The 18,818-nt window shown below is 34.1% G+C and overlaps 2 protein-coding genes across 3 annotated transcripts; one reads left to right on the top strand and one right to left on the bottom strand.

Annotated features, from left to right (window-relative positions):
* Positions 1–33: 33 nt before the first annotated feature.
* Positions 34–7,407, bottom strand: LOC137576077 (putative fatty acyl-CoA reductase CG5065). Of its 2 annotated transcripts, XM_068288951.1 has the most exons (7): positions 7,303–7,381; positions 3,813–3,914; positions 1,921–2,087; positions 1,731–1,824; positions 1,475–1,638; positions 376–1,419; positions 34–316 (listed from the first exon to the last, which is right to left on the bottom strand). In XM_068288951.1, the coding sequence occupies exons 2-7, from the start codon at positions 3,822–3,824 to the stop codon at positions 232–234; spliced, it is 1,566 nt and encodes a 521-aa protein (XP_068145052.1). In that variant the 5' UTR covers positions 3,825–3,914; positions 7,303–7,381; the 3' UTR covers positions 34–231. The 2 variants fall into 2 exon arrangements, with proteins under 2 accessions (XP_068145052.1, XP_068145053.1); XM_068288952.1 differs by lacking the exon at positions 3,813–3,914 and having other exon boundaries at positions 7,303–7,407.
* Positions 7,408–11,561: 4,154 nt separating this feature from the next.
* FMRFa (FMRFamide) lies at positions 11,562–18,629 on the top strand. Its single transcript, XM_068290071.1, has 2 exons — positions 11,562–11,730; positions 17,289–18,629. Exon 2 carries the CDS (start codon positions 17,303–17,305, stop codon positions 18,314–18,316), a length of 1,014 nt encoding a protein of 337 aa, XP_068146172.1. The 5' UTR covers positions 11,562–11,730; positions 17,289–17,302; the 3' UTR covers positions 18,317–18,629.
* The last annotated feature ends 189 nt before the right edge of the window (positions 18,630–18,818 follow it).

The raw sequence follows: 18,818 nt of genomic DNA, 5'->3' as shown, positions 1-18,818 counted from the left end.
ATTTCAAATAGATTTTATTTAATTCGGATTGGATGCAGCTTAACTAGCTGAAACACACAAACATTTTTATTTTGCTGCTTTTTCAAAAACAAGTCACAAATTTTTTGGATTTTTACTCAACAGCACCAATTACAACTAATTGAACTTATAATCTAAATAAGTAAAACATATAAAGGGGAAAGGGCACATCAGTTTTGGTCTTAAGCACTTAGCACTATGCAATTCTCCAGTTTAACTGGTAAAGAAGCATCTATAAAGCATATAGAGTATTCCAAAAAGCCACATTCCCTTATATACCTTGTCCACCACCCACATCCTGCAAGAGAAAAAATGATGTCATTAGATGATATTTTGAATGATTTTTAGTTTACTTACACTTTCATGTGCCTACGAGCTGCTGGTATAGATTCATCGGACTCCTTAAGGATCAAGCGACGAGCACATAAGACACAATTTGTAAAATAATCAATTAAATCTAGCTCGATCTTTTCGATCACATATGTTCGACGTTCCTTATTATTCATCAGTTTTCGTAATTTAACCGCCTCAGAATTATCAAAGTTCCACACATTATTGGCATAGTATTCAAAGACCTCGAAACCCTTGGTAATACGATTCTGGACTCGGCACAAGACAGGCGGATAACGTAACAATATCAAAAGTGCATCCACAAATAGAGCAGGCATCCATTGGAACAGAATCATACAGATGTAGTGCACCCAGTAGTTTGATTTCATCGAGCCACCTGGATACCAGGCTACACCATTCAAAGGCACCTTATTCTCAATAACCCAGCGTCCGAGTTCAATAATCTCGGCCCAAGAAACTTTTATGTCATTGGATGAAGTCATGTGAGCCACACGATTTGTGCTATCAGTTCCGGCTGAAATATTCCTCCAGCTGGCAACGAGGATGCCATTAACAGCCACATCCACTGGCAGGAAATCACCAAAGCCACTGCTATTGCAGTACATTGTCCGTATGACACCCTTGCCAGCTCCAATCAGCAGACCAGTCGGTCCATTAATATTATCCGTCCAGCCTGGTATGGGCTCCTTCCAGATGGGTATGACAATCGATGGCCGCAGGATAACAGCCGGCAATTCATTGAATTTCTCCACTACTAGAGCTTCGGCCAATGATTTAGTATATGCATAAGTATTCGGTATGTCTCCCAAAATCTTCTTCTCTATGGCGGCCACTTCTTCATCGGTAAGCCATTCGCAAGCCTGCATAACTTGATGCGGATTGGCTGGTGGATCGTAGGGCTTTTCGTACAAAGTCTTTACATGCAAATGACAATAGGCCGTGGAGCAATAGGCAAAGAACTCCAAATGTTTCATGGTGAGAGCCAAATCCAGCATGTATTTGGTGCCGCGGGTGTTCATAAAGACAGCATTGCGCAGGGGTTCATCAAACCTAAGGAAGAGCAAATATAGTATTCTTATCAATTTCTCTTATATATTTCACTTACCGCACAGTAGCCGCACAGTGGTACACAATAGAGACTTCATTACGTAGCGTAACTAAATCGTCTTCTGATATACCTAAACCAGGTAAAAGGACATCTCCAGCTATGGCCACCACTTGTTGCAAAATGTGCTCCTCACCTCGCAGCTGCTTAACCTGGTCAAATAGCTATACACACACCCACCCACACACACACGCATATTGGAGTTAATTAATTAAAGCCTGGCAATAATATTTCATAATTTTGCAACTAAACCTACCACATTCTGGAATATATCCTTGATACGCTCTTGCGGATCCTTGCCCTTCTTTGGACGTATGAGCAGATAAATACGTTTTAATTCGCCACACGACCTGCAAAAATTAATTAATATTGCATAAGCATAATTGAAAATAATTGCAAACACGTTTAACTTCAGTGTGCGCTCCGCCCACAGCCCACCCACTCACCTTAATAGTTTCTCTACCAGCACTTTGCCCAAGAAACCAGTGCCACCTGTTATGAATAGGCTGCGACCCTTGAAGCATTCAGCCACACGATCCACTTCATTGTCATCCACCTGCCCTATGGTAGCATGATCATCCTTCTCCAATAAAAACTTTGGCTTGGCGGTCATCTGAAAGCAACAATCAAAAGGTATTTATTAAAAGTATTTAAATGAAAAGCATTGTAAGGGTATAAGAACTTTGGCTGACCCAATAGTTAGCTTTGTGTGGGAAATGTATATTTGGATGTTTTTGAGTCATCATAAAAAGTTAGATCTATATACATATATATTAAATATATAAAAATTTGATGGAAATCGGTGAAGAAATGGATAAAATTTATTTATTATTGATGGCAAGGAACAAATCAACCAAAAAATCTAAGAAATTACAAAATATTTATGTATGGCGAAAATGAAAACTATTTTAAAATTCATGACCTTAGTTATTACAAAGGTCAGGACCAATTTGTTTACCCCTAAAGAGGGTATTATAAAGTTGGACAGAGAAGGTGACGTTCCCAAACACATAAAGTATATGTTTATATATTCTTGATCAGCCTGAGAAGCTGTCCATATAGCCAAGTGATTTTGAAAACTAATGGAATGAAACTTGCTGTCTAAGCTATTTATAACCTGCTCGAGATAAAATATGAAAATCTCCCTGATCGGACCACTACGAAAAATAACAAATGAGCTGGAGTAGCTTTATGAAATTTACGAATGAAATACTTTCTACAGTGAAACATCATATCCTTAAATTTCAATAAGATCGGGTAAAGAGAACACAAGTTGAATCGGTGTAAATCGGCTATGCCTGTTGGCAAAGTAAGCTTCTTTGATATTTTTTGGTCGCTGATTTCAAACTTAAACCTTGGTTTCTCTAGATTAATTAATTAATTAAATTGTTGGCCTGTGTTAATTATAAATAATTATTAAACTTCAACATTATTTCCACGTATCTTTTCCAGAAAATTACTGATATTTTTGTTCACTATTTGTTCAATATAGCTTCCTTTGCTTATCAAAGCCACTTCTTCTCATATATATACGTATATATGTATATATAGCAATTAGACGCGTATGTAATCGTAAACCAAGTGCACTTTTAATTTCATTTGATCTTGGTCGTAAAGCCTGAATAGGCAGCGGCAGCAGCAGCAACTGGTTCGTTCACTTTGGACAGCTTCAGATCAACTACATAACTGTCCTCAATGTCGTCGACATAGACACTAAGTCAGTTGGCACCAATTAAAAGATATTGCAACATCCAAGCAGACACACACACACACACTAGGCCATGGTGGCTTCTGAGAGGGGGGGACTTTGCTTGGAGCAACACTTTTGGGCGATTGCTTCCACTTGGCTGATTTCTGGGCTGCCATGATAGTGAGCTTGTCCATAAATGCATTCGATCAAATCAACCAAAAAAAAAAAAAAAAAAAACTAGGCGCTAATTGCCCGTCATGTGTCCTTCAGGAAAATAAGAGAAAAAAAAAACTTGATTGAAAGTGCCCAACCATTAAGTGTTAATACTGATAACACACACACACTTAACAACTTAACGGTCTTTTTGACTTACTGACCTAAACGCTTATTATAGATTAACTAACTAGTTTAGCTTGAGAGAGGTTAATAACAAATTTTATTCATATGACGAGATGATTAGACTATGGACTTGGCTTTTATTAAATTGTACCTAGAGATAGTGGAAAATTCAAAATAAAATTAGCATTGCAATTAAAATCTTACCAATTATTGGTAGTTTTATAAATAAATAGGGTAATTAATAATCTGGATAATAAGTGAGCTTAATCAGATAATTTCAAGGGGAACTTTTGTATAGAACGGACTTACTTTTTGATTCATCGTATCAGTGAGAGCAACATTAAACAGTGAAAACTCACTTAAACGAACTTTGTTAACCCACTTAACCTCGTAAGTTTTTAATCGATTGTCCTGTAATTTAACAAATAGTGAAAACTAATAGTTTATTGAAAATTTTGGAAATTTGTGGAATTAACATATAAAACTATTTAACCTAAATTAATTTCCCAAATGTTTTAAAAAATGGTCAGTTTTCATGATTACAGTCAAGTCTCGATAATTCGCACCCCGCTAAATGGAAAACCTTAATATTTTGTAAGAAAGTGCTGGACCTTTGTAAAAACTTCGTTAATAATATAACCTGGTAAATCAAAAACCCCTCTAATTAGGAAAAATTTTGTTTCCCTACCAATTTAAATTATCGAGAGTCGACTTTATTTTAAAAAAAGTCTCGATATTGTTCTTGAGGCACTCTTAAGTTTTAGAGGTTTAACCCTCTTGAAACTAATATACTAAATAATAATAAGAACTCTTAGCTAATCAATAGATATAACGATGAATTTGGTTATTCATCTCAGATTTGCTATATCCAGTATATGTAGATATGTATGTAGGGCGATAGAATTTCGAAAACATTCTAAGCCAGGGTTTTCCAGAACGTCTTAGGCTCAAAATACATTTAGAAAGGGGACTTGATGGGCTTAAATTGAAAACAATTTCAAAATGTTCTTTCACTTTTTGAAAATAAGTTTCACACCACATTTATTTTAAATTCCATTCAGTTTAAAGCAATATGTATATCTGCCGTAAGAATGGGATATTAAGGCAATCACTAACGTGCCAAAAGGTACGTCAAAAAGAGTTAGTTAAACCTAAGATTAGAAGACTAACCCAAAACAAGATGTAAGCCATGAGAACGAAATCTTCTTCGATTTTTATCAACCCTTGAGATATACATATTTGGAACAGATTTTGACAGTAAAATGGCGAACAAAGTCTAAACCAAGTATCTAAAAAAAAAAAGATGACATTTAATTAAAGTAAAAAACAATAAAACAACTTATATAATTAGATCGAAACCAAAAAATCTAAATATGAATTTGCTACAGATACATAAGTAATTGTAAGTACTTCATGAATTTTACCCATTAAAGATAGCAATTTCTTCAAATTTACTACTTCACCCTCCAAATAAACCCCTTCACCCACCACTGACATTCGAACTTTGTTTTCAAATATATGTTAATATATTTAAATTCATGGCTTAACAATATATTATAGAGAGATTTCTATCCAGTTCCAGAAAAACATCACACTTTTCACATCTTTTTGAAAGTAGTTTAAATAGTTTTGAAGAAATGAAGCCGATCAATGGCTAAAACTAAAGTGTTGAGGTTTAAGTCTTGACATTTCATCATGCTTCTGGCGAATGAAATCGAAACTTGACTTTGACCGGGGCAGGCCATAAAAAGCCAAGAAAACAACAACAAAAAAACTGCTCTACTCTCTGGTAGCTAATTTTGTTAAATATTTTTTACCCGTCGACAGAAAAAACAAAAAAAAAACTGTTAAAAATTGTCGCTAATGGCTTTAGCATTGGCCAAAAACTTAGTCTCGGGCCAAGATCAAAATAATTAAACGGTTTTGTTTCGTTGCATATACTTACAATAAAATATTATAGACATGATATGATGATATTTTTTTTTGGTTTTTGAAAGTGACTCGATTTTCACAAATTGCCACACATATTAAATGTATATGCATATGTATGTGTAGCGTTGGCAGTTGATGTTGACCTGCTTATCGGGCCAAAGATGTAGGGTCTTAAATGCAATTTTTAATGGCCAAGACATGTTGCTTAGTCGTTGGACGACTTTTGATGGCATCAAAATTGTAAATTTACCTCAGGCAAAATCAACTATAAACTACTTAAAAAAAACCTTTATTAATCGCAATCGATGAAAATGTGTAGGAAAATGATTTGCATATATGCAAGTCATTCCACTTTGACATTCCTCGAGACTTTGTAGAGAGATGTCTAAACAATTTACAACTTATTGTTGTTTGACAGATAACAAACGAAATCGCCACTTGACAACACCTGCAATAAAATCGAAATGCAACGGAAAAGAAGTGCAACATGTTGCAGGCTTTTGGTATTTGGGCGAATTGGAATAAGACTTGGCGACACAGAGAGAGTTAAAAGCCAAAACAAAACAAAACAACAAATAAAAATTAAAGAAAAGGAAAAACCCGAAAATTCGTTTTGGCATACTTGTTGCAGCATTTCAGTTGTTTACTTTTTTTCTCTCATTTATTTTTTTGGCCACGTTGTGCAACCAGTTTTAACAGTTGACATCAACAGAAAGCATAGTGAACGATTTGGGGGAATGTTTTCCCAATATAACTTTTGCCATAGCCAAAATAATCTTTGTCTTAGGATCTTAAACAAAATCTTTGGCATATAAGACTTTCAAAAACAAAAAAACAAAAAAAAAAAAAACATAAAAAAATATCTTTGGCAATTTTAATGCGGATTGATTATTTTTAGTGTTAATTGGTGAAAGAAGTTTTTGACAAAGATAATTTTAAACATTAAATTGGGAATAAAAAAAAAAGAGATTTTAGCAAATAATTTTTAATTAATTGTGAAAAACTTTTCATTTGAGGGTAAAATTTTAATTAATTATAGAAAGCTATTCATTTTAAGCTACAAAAAGTTGTCTATTTTTGAAGTTAAGAAAAAAAAAAAATGTCCTATTAATTGTAAAAAGTTTTTCATTTTGGAAAAAAAATTGTATTAAAGATTTTCTAACAAAACTAAAATTATTTTACTTTATTAAAAGTTCTCAATTTAAGAGGATCGTAAGGAAAGAATTATTTATTATAAAGAGTTGTTATTTAAGAATTTTTAAAGGAAATAATTATAATTATTTATGAAAAGATTTTTATTTCAGAATCTGTAAAGTTTTTATTTGTCTAAAAAACTAAATTATAAAAAGTTCTTGAAAATTTATTAAACTAAATTTAGACAAGTAAAATTTAGCTCTTTTAAAAATTTCATTAAAATTTTGAGAAAATACAAACTCCTAATCATGATTTAACAATTCAAGAACAACTAAACTCAAAGGATTATAAATTTTGAAAGCTTTTGAAAAGTCCTTTTAAAAAAACGTTGCTAAAGATACAATAAAAAAGTCCTTAAATTGCCTTAAAATAAAAAACAAAATTGTTTTGCCTAAGTTTTGAGCTTTTTTTGAGACAATTTTTCATTTGAAAAATTTGTTTTTGTCCTCTTTATTATTTTCAAAGTTGTTTTAAAGAGGATAGAAACTCCTGCGAAATTGTTCTTTTGAGCCTTGCTTAGTTGTTTTTGTTAATTTTTGTTCAGTTTATTTGCCTTGAACTGCAAAAGTTAAGTCACTTTGCATTTGATTAGTTTTTTCAGCTAATCGACACAATGGAAATGCAAATTTTGTTTTCAAGTCATCGCATTAAATATGTTAAATAGATATCGCACCTTAGCACTTCCTTTTGTTATATCTTTTTCTTAGAATAGTTATCACTTTCTGGCTACTATTATTCCGTTCACATTGAATGCCAAACACAAACTGAACAAACTTCGCTATGGATTTAGGCAAAAGAGCCTCGCATTCAAAACAAACTTAATAGAAAGAAAAAAAAAAAACTATTGGCTAGTTTATAACTTTATACATACATATGTATGTACATTCAGATGTACAGATCTTAAAAACTAGCTAACACACACTCGTACACACACACACACTTGAGTTGATTCCAGAGAGTGAACAGTGACACACATACTTATAAAAGATAGATGTGTGTATGCAAAGAGCAGCAGTTTACCGATCGAGAGAGACCTCCCATCGGCCAAGTTTGATCTCCTCCCCCCTCTACCCTCTGTTATAGCCAACCTGGTTTCGGTCAGAGGTTTCAGTTCAGAGACTACTGTGTGACGCTTTCTCACTTTTGCGCTTAGTAAGTAATTGGCTCTTTGGTGTTTGCTGTTTGCCTTTGCTCTAACTAGGTAAACGATCGAAATAGCAACAGCAACAGCAACAACAACAACAACATCTGGCCTTAGTTTAGAATCTTGTGCAATACATGCAATTTTTTGTTTCTTTCTGCTGTTCAGGAAAATATGTTGCGCATACGCATCGTAGGCCCACACACGTACATATATGTGAAATTTTTATGGCCTTTATGTTGCTGCTGCTGGACGCTAGATTTTTGCGTTTTTGCGTGTAAGTGCAATTAATCTTTATAGCACAACACATAAATCTACATTTCGACCCCCTTTTTCGCTACCTCAGGTTATTAATTAGACAAAGTTAGTTAGTTACAGTTGTTAAGCAAATGAAATTGCTATGAATTGAAAGTGTGTGACTACACAAACTCAAAGAAACAGAAAAAAAAACCAACAACGACATCAAACCAACAAAATTTTGACAATGGCATTGACATCAAAACTATGTTTATAACGCGCAAAAACCTATGAAGAGATTTTGTTTGGTTTTTTCTGTTTTGGGTTTCTCACTTTGATATTCATTTAGTTAGTTTAACTTGTTGCCAAGCCAAATAGTAAATAGTTAACAGGGATATTGTCTTAAGTTGAGTCTTAGCTTTTGTGTAAATGTTTTAGAATTTACATTGGCATTTTTTTTTTTTGGTGTACTCTAACAAAGTAAAGGCATGTAAGTTACAAGTTGCGTTTAGTAATGATAAAATGATTATATGATGGAAGAATATTCCAAACAAGTTTTGCCCTGGAAACTAAACCAGGTCTATGTGGCACCTTCAAACGGGGGTTCACTGGTTTTACCTAAAGGAATGGGTCAAAGATATATAATTACACAACTAAACTAGTGGCTATAGATATTTTGCCAATTTTCTTCTTTCTCTCTTTCAAAGTTTACTAATAACTTATTTAAAATACCTTTGAATTTTATGATTCTTCTGTGTGCTTTTGGAATTTGTTCATTGAATGCCTATAAAACAATAATCTTTCCAGAATGACTTTTCTGTTTATTTGCCCATATACTATGTATATATATACATAGTATATGTATACATAGACTCTATAATCACATTTGAAAGAAGAGTATTACTTTTGGCCCATAACCACTTTGGATTTTACAATTTAAACTTTCAAATGAGAGACTCAAAGTCGTTATGGGGGAGCAAACAAAGATGAGTATAACTATCATGATCCTTCATCGCAGACTTTGCAAATCACTGTGAAAACTTAAAATAAATCATAATGTCATTAACTAAACGCCAAACCGAATCGAGAATCTCAACTGAATGAAGTAGAAAAACGAAGCTGACAAAAAGAAGACGAATCCTAGACCCAAAAACTAGGGTACACCTTTTCTAATAGAATCGCTGAATCGGTGTGTGCGGTCCGAATGTATAGACTGGTTCTGCGGAAAATAAACCCTTGAAACTTAGATCTAACTCTGAATCTGATTAATTGTCCCTTCAATCTGCACGATTTCTCTCACTAATATGACGAGCTAAATTCACAACTGCATTAATAACAATTTTTTAGTCGAAAAACTAAGAACATTTCTTGGGATAAAGATGTTTATTCTTACAAAAACCAATGCGTTAAGTATAAGTTTGTTTATTTTTTCTGAATTGAATTGTTTAAGTTCGCTTTTCTTTTGTTTAAGAAGTTGAGGAAAGCTGAAAATACAAAGTTTCCTCTCTATCTATATAGTATTTACATACTAACTAATTAAGGTCTGAGTTTTTTGAACTGATATACAAATATTTACTTTACTTATGTATATATAAGCTTTTACTTTTCCATTTGGGATGACAACAAATTAAGCGAAGTTCCAAGCATTATATCATTATGAAAATTAGATCAACTTTTCAAAAACTTCGAAGCCTTTAGAAGGCAAAAAGTCTTTCAAATAGTATTCGTTGTTTTTCTAATGACACTAAAATGTGGGTGCTGCATATTTTTCCACATAAATCCCTTGATAACTCTTCAACCAAAGACAATCTAAACATTTGGGCTTAGTTTACTTTGATCTTCGAGCCCAAGTTTTGGACAGTGTAAACAAAATTCATTTGTAAAATCTATAAGTTTTCTAAAATATGTATTTTAATGCAATAAAAATCCAAAACTATTCACACTTTGATTGTATGTAGTTCTCAAAATATTTCAACCATGAAATCATATTATCGATACCATAAAATTTGGAGAAACAAGTTCAAATGAACCAAGTTGTTATAAGCATAGCAATTATCAGTTTTTTGAAAGAGTATACAAGCTAAAGCTAGACCAAATCTCTGATCTTCAGATCATCTCGGTATGGGGAGAACTGGCACACGACGACTAGACGAATCATGCTTATTGGTCAAGTCAACAAACTTGAACTTGAAATGATTTTCAGTTTCTTTTTTTTTTTGGTCAATAATTATGCAAATGAAGCCATTAACGTGTAGATTTATCAACACAAAAAAAACTCGTTTGTTTATCGATTTAATCGCTGATCGTAACACATTGAACACAATAACCCAAAACAGAGCAGAGTGTCTAGTGACCAGACCAGACGAGACCCAAAACCCAACCACAAGACAATGGGATGTGTCCAGTCATGCGTACGTTGGCAAAGTCATTGATAAAAAAGCACAAGAATGTACGAGATGAAGAAGAACAAACACGAGAAAAACGAAAGACAAAAAACAACTATCTCACACAGTCAGTGTCGCCAAAGTTGGCCCTTCAAAGTGTGGCCATAATTACAGACTTCCGCTTTCAATTCGAATGTTGTGGGCCACAGTTTAGAGACTCCTTTTGCCAGCGGATGCCTGTCGCCACAAGGTATCCATTTACAGTCTCTATAAACGCCTTGAGACAAAGTAAAGTAAAGATAGAAGACGAACAAATTATAACGCATATTTGCACGTAGAACCGAGTTTGGCTAATTTGTACTAAGAGGGAAAATGTTACACCCCTCTCCACCCTCTACATACTGTTTTCTCTCGCCCAATTTCAAAAAGTGGGCGTAACATAACAATTGTGGGCGATTTGCATACAATTTGGTACTCGAATGGCCAGCAAAGTGGCGTCGAAATGTTGCCAACTCATTGCCAGTTTGAAGAGAGAGGGAGACAGAGAGAGACGGAGAGAGACGGAGACTAGTTTAACAAAGCAACATACATATATATATATACATAAATAGATACAGGCTTATGCTATTCATATACATATATGCCAGTGTAATCACAATGCACAAAAGCCAGGCCTATTGTTGGGTTCCGCTGACATTTTCATAACAAACATATCAGTGGTCAGACAGGCGAGCAAGCCAGCAAGCCGACATTTAGACAGACAGACGGACCAACCTGACTGACATTGTCAAGGTTAGTTCCGTTTCTGGCCATGTTTATGGCCAAAACAAAATGACATTGCAAAAAGTTAACTAATATTCACATGTACCCATATTTCATATTTGGAAAAGTGTTGTTAAAATATTTGCAAAATGAATTCAAATAAAGCAAAACAAATTAATTGCAAATGTGGAAACATTTAATATTGAAATAGTCAACAAGTTGGCAATGTTTTCTTAGCAACATGTTGCTGCAACACTTGTTGCTCAAGCCCACACAAACATTGGTTTGTTTGCTGCTGCTGCCGCTGCTGCTGCTGCTGTTGCCTATGCTCCTTTGACAAGTAGAAAAGGATATAAAACAGGATGTTTCCCCAAACAATCGCACAGAAGTCTCTAACAGTTGCACGGGCAACAAGTCTGCCGAAAACAAAAAAAAAGAACCAAAATACATATACAAATTCCAAAAATTACTTGAAACAAATCGAATACTTAATAACATTTCCGAGTGCATAACATTTTGGTTTTGTTTTGTGCTCAACTTTTTTTCCATTCTCATTTTTATTCTACTAACAAACAAGGTGAGTTTGGTTTTGGTTTAGTAATTTTTGTTTTGTTTTTCTTCTTAAAAATCATTTTCCATTCATGACTGCCGAGTGAAATTTGAGTTACACGTAAAAACATTTTTTGGCATTGACTGCGAATGTTGAAGGGATGTTTAAGGCAGGTGGAAAGTGGTGGTGGGGGTGGGGGGAGGCTGTGGGCATTGTTACTGGCTTTAGACGCGTTTATCAACTAGAATTACAAAACACCAATAAATGTGTGTTTGAGTGTGCCGAAATCACAAATATCAACAACAACTTGTCACAAAGCATATCAAAAATTTCATGAAAATTTGAAATGAAATGAAATTCATATGGACTTATCAAGAATAGCTAAAACTATATACAAATATAGAGTTTTCATGTAGGAAGTAAAAGAATATTGCATTTATCTTTGCTTAAACCTTTTACAGCTAAGGATTTCCATTTAATTAGTACCTCAATAAAACAAAAAAAGGGATTTTTATAGACAATCAACATTAGTTTAAATTTTACTTCAACTACTTCGCAATTACTGATATCAGTTTACCTAGTCTAAATGGTTTATTAATAATTATTAATATTATTATAATATCAGAAACAAATCAATGAATAATTTAAAAAACATTTATTAAGAATATTTTAAACTAGTGCAATTTCCATTCCAATTTAAGTTATATAGTTTTAAGCAAATGTTTTCCAAGGAATTCTTATCAGATTCGAAACAAATTTCGGCTACTTAGAACTGATTTCTATAAACTGTTTAGTGGCTGGGCGTACTAAGTCAATCTTGGAAATTTGTTTAGTTAATTCTATCCAAAGTTTTTTAATTACATTATACTTAGTCTGCCCAGTGTAAGGCAGATTTGTATTAGCCAAAGCTATTTTTTGACTATTTTTTATAGAAGGCAAAGTTGTTCAGAATCACAAATATTATTGCAATTGTAATGACATTTCCTATTCCCGCCATAGCCATACTCAAAACTTTTCTACATTTTATTGTTGCCTTTGTAAACATTTATAAAGAAATACAAAGCTGAGTTTTATATCATCTTAAAATAATATTTTAACTGATAGCATTTATTAAGTTAATATTTTGTTACTGAATGAATGCCAATTTCATTTACCACTATGATTCTTATGTCCCATTGGTTAATTTCATTAATTAAAATTGTTGAGTTGCCTTTGGTTTAGTGGGGGAGACACAAATAGAGACCACAGACTGTTCTCCCGTCTTCCTTGAACCTTCATAATCCAATGGAACGGTGCACTTTTTTGCTAGACGGTGTCATCAATTTATCTGCATATGTAAAACATCTTTTCCTTGTGGACATTTCTTGAATTCGAAACATTCTACAATTTTTGCTTTGTTAAAGGAAAGAAGAATGTCTTAAAAATTTTTGTAGACTGACTTTTATTAAAGTTGATTTTAACAAATTGATATATCTAGGTTCTTTTTTTTTTTTTATTTAAATAAGTAATGTGAAGGTTTATTTTCAAGATTATAAATAGTAATGAACTAAGACCGACAAAGATCTTAAAATTATTTCTATCTAAACAAGAGTAGACTTTAAAATGGAAAATAAAAAATACCATTAATTTTGAGAACTTTTTGGTAAATTTGTATACCATAATCTTAAGAACATACCAGATCAGAATTATGGTTATAATTATTCAAAGATGTTTTAAGATAATATAGGGTTTTTTTAAGCTTGAATTCTCTTTTTAAAATCTGTCCTTAAAAGGACAATTATTAAATTGCATGACTTTATTGACGTGGTATAGAGCATCCTGGAGGGATGTGGAAGGAAAGATCCAATGGGTATTTACAAGATTTATCTCCAATTATTGAAATTTTTGATTTACCACTTTTGAATCACTGAAATATCTACAGAAAAATTATTACAGTCGGGCCTCGACTATCCGTGATGGTCGAAACCAGAAGCATTACGATTAATCGAAAAACAATTTTGATTATACAGTTTTTTTTAATATTTTCATTATTTTACAAGTAAAATTTAATATAAGAAGTTAAAACACATTTTCCAATTAATAAATCGAAACAATAGTTTTGAAAACATTGCAAACAAAATAACAATAGACTGACCTTTGGGCATCACGGTTAATCGGGGTTACCTGTTAACCGGATCACGCATAATCGAGGCCAGACTGTGGTAAAGAGAAGATTCTTAAGAATATAATTAAGGAAACATCTTAGAGTGAAAAGGTGCATATTTATTTAGGTCTATCCAGTTCTTTAGACTACTGTGAAATTAAGCTAAACTAATGCTTAACTGTATTTTAGTAATATGTACTTTATACTCTTTACTCACACAAAACGCTGAAGTGCAAATTTAAAATCGTGGACAATGGATGAGAATTTTCCATTAAACCAAAACGACAATAACACTTTTGGTCTATTTATATTGACTTTGTTTTGTTGGTGACACAAAACAAACTTTTCATTTAACCAACATTTTGCAAATCCCAAAAGCTTAATTAGTTCGCTTGGTTTGTAATTTGTGGTAATTTATATTACAAAGTATACCAAAATCTGAATAAAATCAACCGGATAAGCTACAATTTGGACTCGAACTTTAGCCAACACACACACATACACAAGCCATAGGAAAAACTAGTTCAGTTTTCCTTCCTCTCTAACATACCCAATGTCGGTTAATAAAAACAAATTGAAATATTTATGACTGCACTTTGGTGGCTAGAATAAAGAGGGAACAAAGCGTCGCTAGATTTTCATTTGGAATACGTTTGCGACCAGTGAAGCTTTGTCCACAGGCTCCAAGGCTCAAGAACTTTTGCATGCGAAGCGTGCAACAATTTTTGATTTATCACTGAAACTAGAACTAGGGACAGTTGAAGACAGGTAGGTGATGACGTCTCCATAAATGCCGCTAGAATCATTTGTCTTTGGGCTCTGGGCCCGAGAGTTTGGTTGACAAATGATATTTAAATGCCACCCCTTTTCACTACACACGGACAATATACATGACAGATAAACATGCTTTGCTTGATATATGTATGTATGTTGGCCACGAGCTCAAAAGTTGCAGGAGTTGGGGCCAAGAACTGTTTGTAGCTACTTCAAACGTATCGCATTCGCCATGTAAATTTGATTATGAATGTATGCCGAGTCCCAAAAATAAGTGTCGACTTTCATATCGAACAAAGAGCTAAGCAAATTAACGAGTATGTTACTGATATCAGAATATAAGAATATACATATATCTCTCTCCTCATGCCCATCAAAAATACTTACACATATATGGCGAAAAACGAAAAAAAATATTATGAATTTTTAAATGAACATTTCGGCATCGCAAATCAATCAGACATTTGGCATTTTTGACTTGTTCACTTCTGTTACCCACTTCAAACCTGATGTTTCCAAATGTTTGAGAAGCGTCTCCATCCGTCTCCGTTATGCGTCTTTTTCTGTTTTTGGCCTCTTTGGGGGATTTCATAATGCTCATAAATTTAAACGATGCGTTCGACTTCTTCATTTTGATTTAGCATCTCTGAGACCCTTGTAAATGCATATATATATTTTTTTTTACAACTAATTGCATAAAAGGTGACAAAAAATAGAAACAAACCAGACCCAGAGGGCCATGCGAACTTCACCTATGAACAGATTTTATACCCTTGCTAAAAAGTAAAGCCTATTGAATTATGAATGATGTAGTAATCTAGCCAGATTAAAGCTTTTAGTTTGTGTTACAAAGTTGTAGGTTTTTGTTCATATCTGTTCGGACTTTTCTATTCATTTTTATGTGATAAATTTTTCAATTTAAATGATTTTTAGAGAAATATGTATATAAATAATCCCTAAAACACAAGTTGGAGAAAAGCTCTTAAGAGACAGGAGCAGATCAAAAACAGAATTTAATATACGTTTTAGGTCATAATAGACCTCACAGACCAATTGTTTACTTTGGAAATGAATCAAAGGTTGAGTTCAGATCAGAATTGGTTTGCAAAAACTAAAATTTTGAAATTATCATCAACTTTCGAAATCTTTTTTAGTTAAAATATGATATATGTTTCCAATCAATGTTGGCCGCGAGAACCATATTTTGACTATATATGTATGTATGTATAACAAGAATTAAAAAGTAGTTTCAAAAAAGTATAATTTTCATTGCATACTTAAGGGGAGCTTAGCCATCTCTCTAGGATTCGCCACTGCTATTGGACTGACTGTTATGGCATATTCCAATTTTGATTATAACCACAAATTTTGCTTTCATTTCACCTTTTGTATCAGTTAATAAGATTGCCGAGTTACAAACAACTTACAAGGTAACAGCAGTCCTTGGTAGATAAGTTGTCTGACTGTAAGTGGCTTAGTCTATTAGGAAACTCAACAACGAGGATCCGGTTTGGAATACCAGAATGTAGTTTTTGCCTACCCCAAAGGCCATATAATGTAAATCTTTTACTGATAATAAGAATACAATTTAATAAAAACGAAAACAATACTAATAAATTGCAAGTGCCATTTTTTGTTGTTGTAAGAAATTTGGAAATTTGTTTTTGATTCATTTATTTTAAAACCGAAAAGAAATTTCAAAAATACTCAGAATAGTAATGATAGCAGTCGCAATTTTCATATTTCGAAACATTTTCTATCGATTCATTCCTTCTGCGATCTTTTGAATGGAAACATTATTAAGTTTTGTTTGAAATGAATATACCCTTTGGTCAGAGGTGTAGACAAATAAACAAATTTTTTTTGACAATTTAAATTGATGATTTTGTTTGGAAATGTAAATGAAGTGCAGATGTGTGTTAATGGCTGAGTCTGTCGCTCATCAGCAAGTTCTCTTCTCTTTTTTCGGAGGTCAAGTAGGGCTCGTTGTTGGCAAAAGAAAAAAAGAAAAAAGTTGAGACAGAGCCAAGTTTATGTAGTTCCTCTGCACTTGCAATTTGGTTAACTGAAGAGCACCTACATAGACGGCTCATCTTCAACTTCAGGCATAAGCAACATCATTGTCACCGTATCCAAAAGCCATAATCATTTGCATCTCTAATGGCCCTGTTTCAGTCGACGTCCGAACATCATACATCAACTCCTACTCCAAACGGAAAGCCAAGAGCCACATCAACCGGGCTAAAATGGCGCTTATGATGGGTGGGTGGCTTGAGTGGGTGGTGTTTCTGCAAAGGGATATGTTTATGCAGAGTAGGAGGTGTTTGTGTGTGTCTGTGTGTGTGTGTGGACGGCCTTTAATGCGCTTGGTTAACTTTTTACGCGACCAGAGACCACAGAGCACACAGCAGATTATCGCATAAATATTGTTATGGTTAATTAGCAGGACACTTTGTCTGCCTCCAAGCCAAGGAGTTGGATTCAGCTCCTGTTGCCGCTAAGTAAAACGAACAGTCCGACATGGTGTTAATGTGATTAAAAGTTGCCATAGATATTCTTCCAAGTCATAATTAAGACACCACTTTTTCCGCGGGTACAAGCAAAATAATTGAAATTTGTAGTGTCTGTAAAAAAAAAATTGGGTTTGTTTGTTTTTGTCTACTTGCAGCTCATCTCAACACTATGGGCATTGCATTGATGTTTCTATTGGCTCTCTATCAGATGCAATCGGCCATTCATAGTGAGGTTATTGAGACACCGTATAATGCAAATGCCTTGATTTCGGAGCCCGAAGATGACACCGATACGTCAGTTCCTGTTTTGGCGGACAATGGTCTAATCGATTCCCTGCTCGATGAGAAACCGGAACAAACTGAGCTAGAGTTTCGTTATCCCATTTCGGCCATTGGCATTGATTATGGCAAGAATTCGGTAGTTTTGCGTTTCCAGAAAAATGCCCGAAAGCAACGCTATAAGTTTGATCCGGAAATGGAAGCGAAACGTAAATCCTTGCAGGATAATTTCATGCATTTTGGCAAGCGTCAACCGGAGCAATTGCCATTGGAGCCGCAAGGTAATGCTTACTATGAACCAGAAGTTAAACGCTCACCAATGGATCGCTATGGACGAGATCCCAAACAGGACTTTATGCGTTTTGGTCGAGATCCCAAACAGGATTTCATGCGTTTTGGTCGAGATCCCAAACAGGATTTCATGCGTTTCGGCCGAGATCCTAAGGATTTTATGCGCTTCGGCAGAACCCCTTCGGATTTTATGCGCTTCGGCAGGACCCCATCGGATTTTATGCGCTTCGGACGTGCTGACAATTTTATGCGCTTTGGCCGCAGTCCACACGAAGAATTGCGTAGTCCCAAACAGGATTTCATGAGATTCGGGAGACCCGATAATTTTATGCGTTTTGGCCGCTCTGCTCCACCAGATTTCGAACATTATGGTAAAATGGATTCAAATTTTATACGATTTGGTAAGAGTGTCAATGCTGCTGCTCCTCCAGTTACTCCCGAAGCAAATCAGACAAAATCGCAATCTCAAAGCAAGGACAAAACGGGTAATCCCATGAATAAGGCCATGAGCATGTTATTTACCAAAGAACAACCCTCAAAAAGCAGCGAACAGGCAGCAGGTTCCGGTGATAACTCCGACGATACCAGCGTGGAACAGTTTTACGGACCATAAAGGACTACCATAGCTTGGCATTATGTAAATAGATATTGAACAAAAATTGATATACGTACTTTGATCCACCCACCCTCCTCCACATCCCCCCCATCGCTCTATCACTCTCCGGTCTAAAATGAAACTGAATTTTTAATGGGGCTGGATTAAAAATTCACAAAGCTTTTGATCTGATCAAATAAAATTAAAAACCAAATTTTAAAAAAATTACACAGAAAAATGCGAAAATTCAATGTACATGCAATACATGTTTTGCATACACACACACACATACAAACCAAAGAAAATCAAACCAAAAAAAATAAATAATAATTGGGCATTATAAATTTATATGAATATTTAGTGTAAAATGCATTGAAACGTTGTGAAAATTTTTCGCCAAATTAAATTTAAAATCTATATAAATAAACAATAAAGAGATTAGAAATTTGAATTTTTATTTTAGTGCGCGCCAAAGATTTTTCAAGAAAGGTAACAGCTGTTTGAAAAGCACAGAGCTTTC

Source organism: Drosophila tropicalis, unplaced genomic scaffold, assembly GCF_018151085.1.
Source record: "Drosophila tropicalis isolate 14030-0801.00 unplaced genomic scaffold, ASM1815108v1 contig_593, whole genome shotgun sequence".
In the NCBI taxonomy this organism is placed as follows: domain Eukaryota; kingdom Metazoa; phylum Arthropoda; class Insecta; order Diptera; family Drosophilidae; genus Drosophila; species Drosophila tropicalis.
The sequence above is the reverse complement of the archived record's forward strand: the minus strand, read 5'-3'. Positions and strand labels throughout refer to the sequence as shown.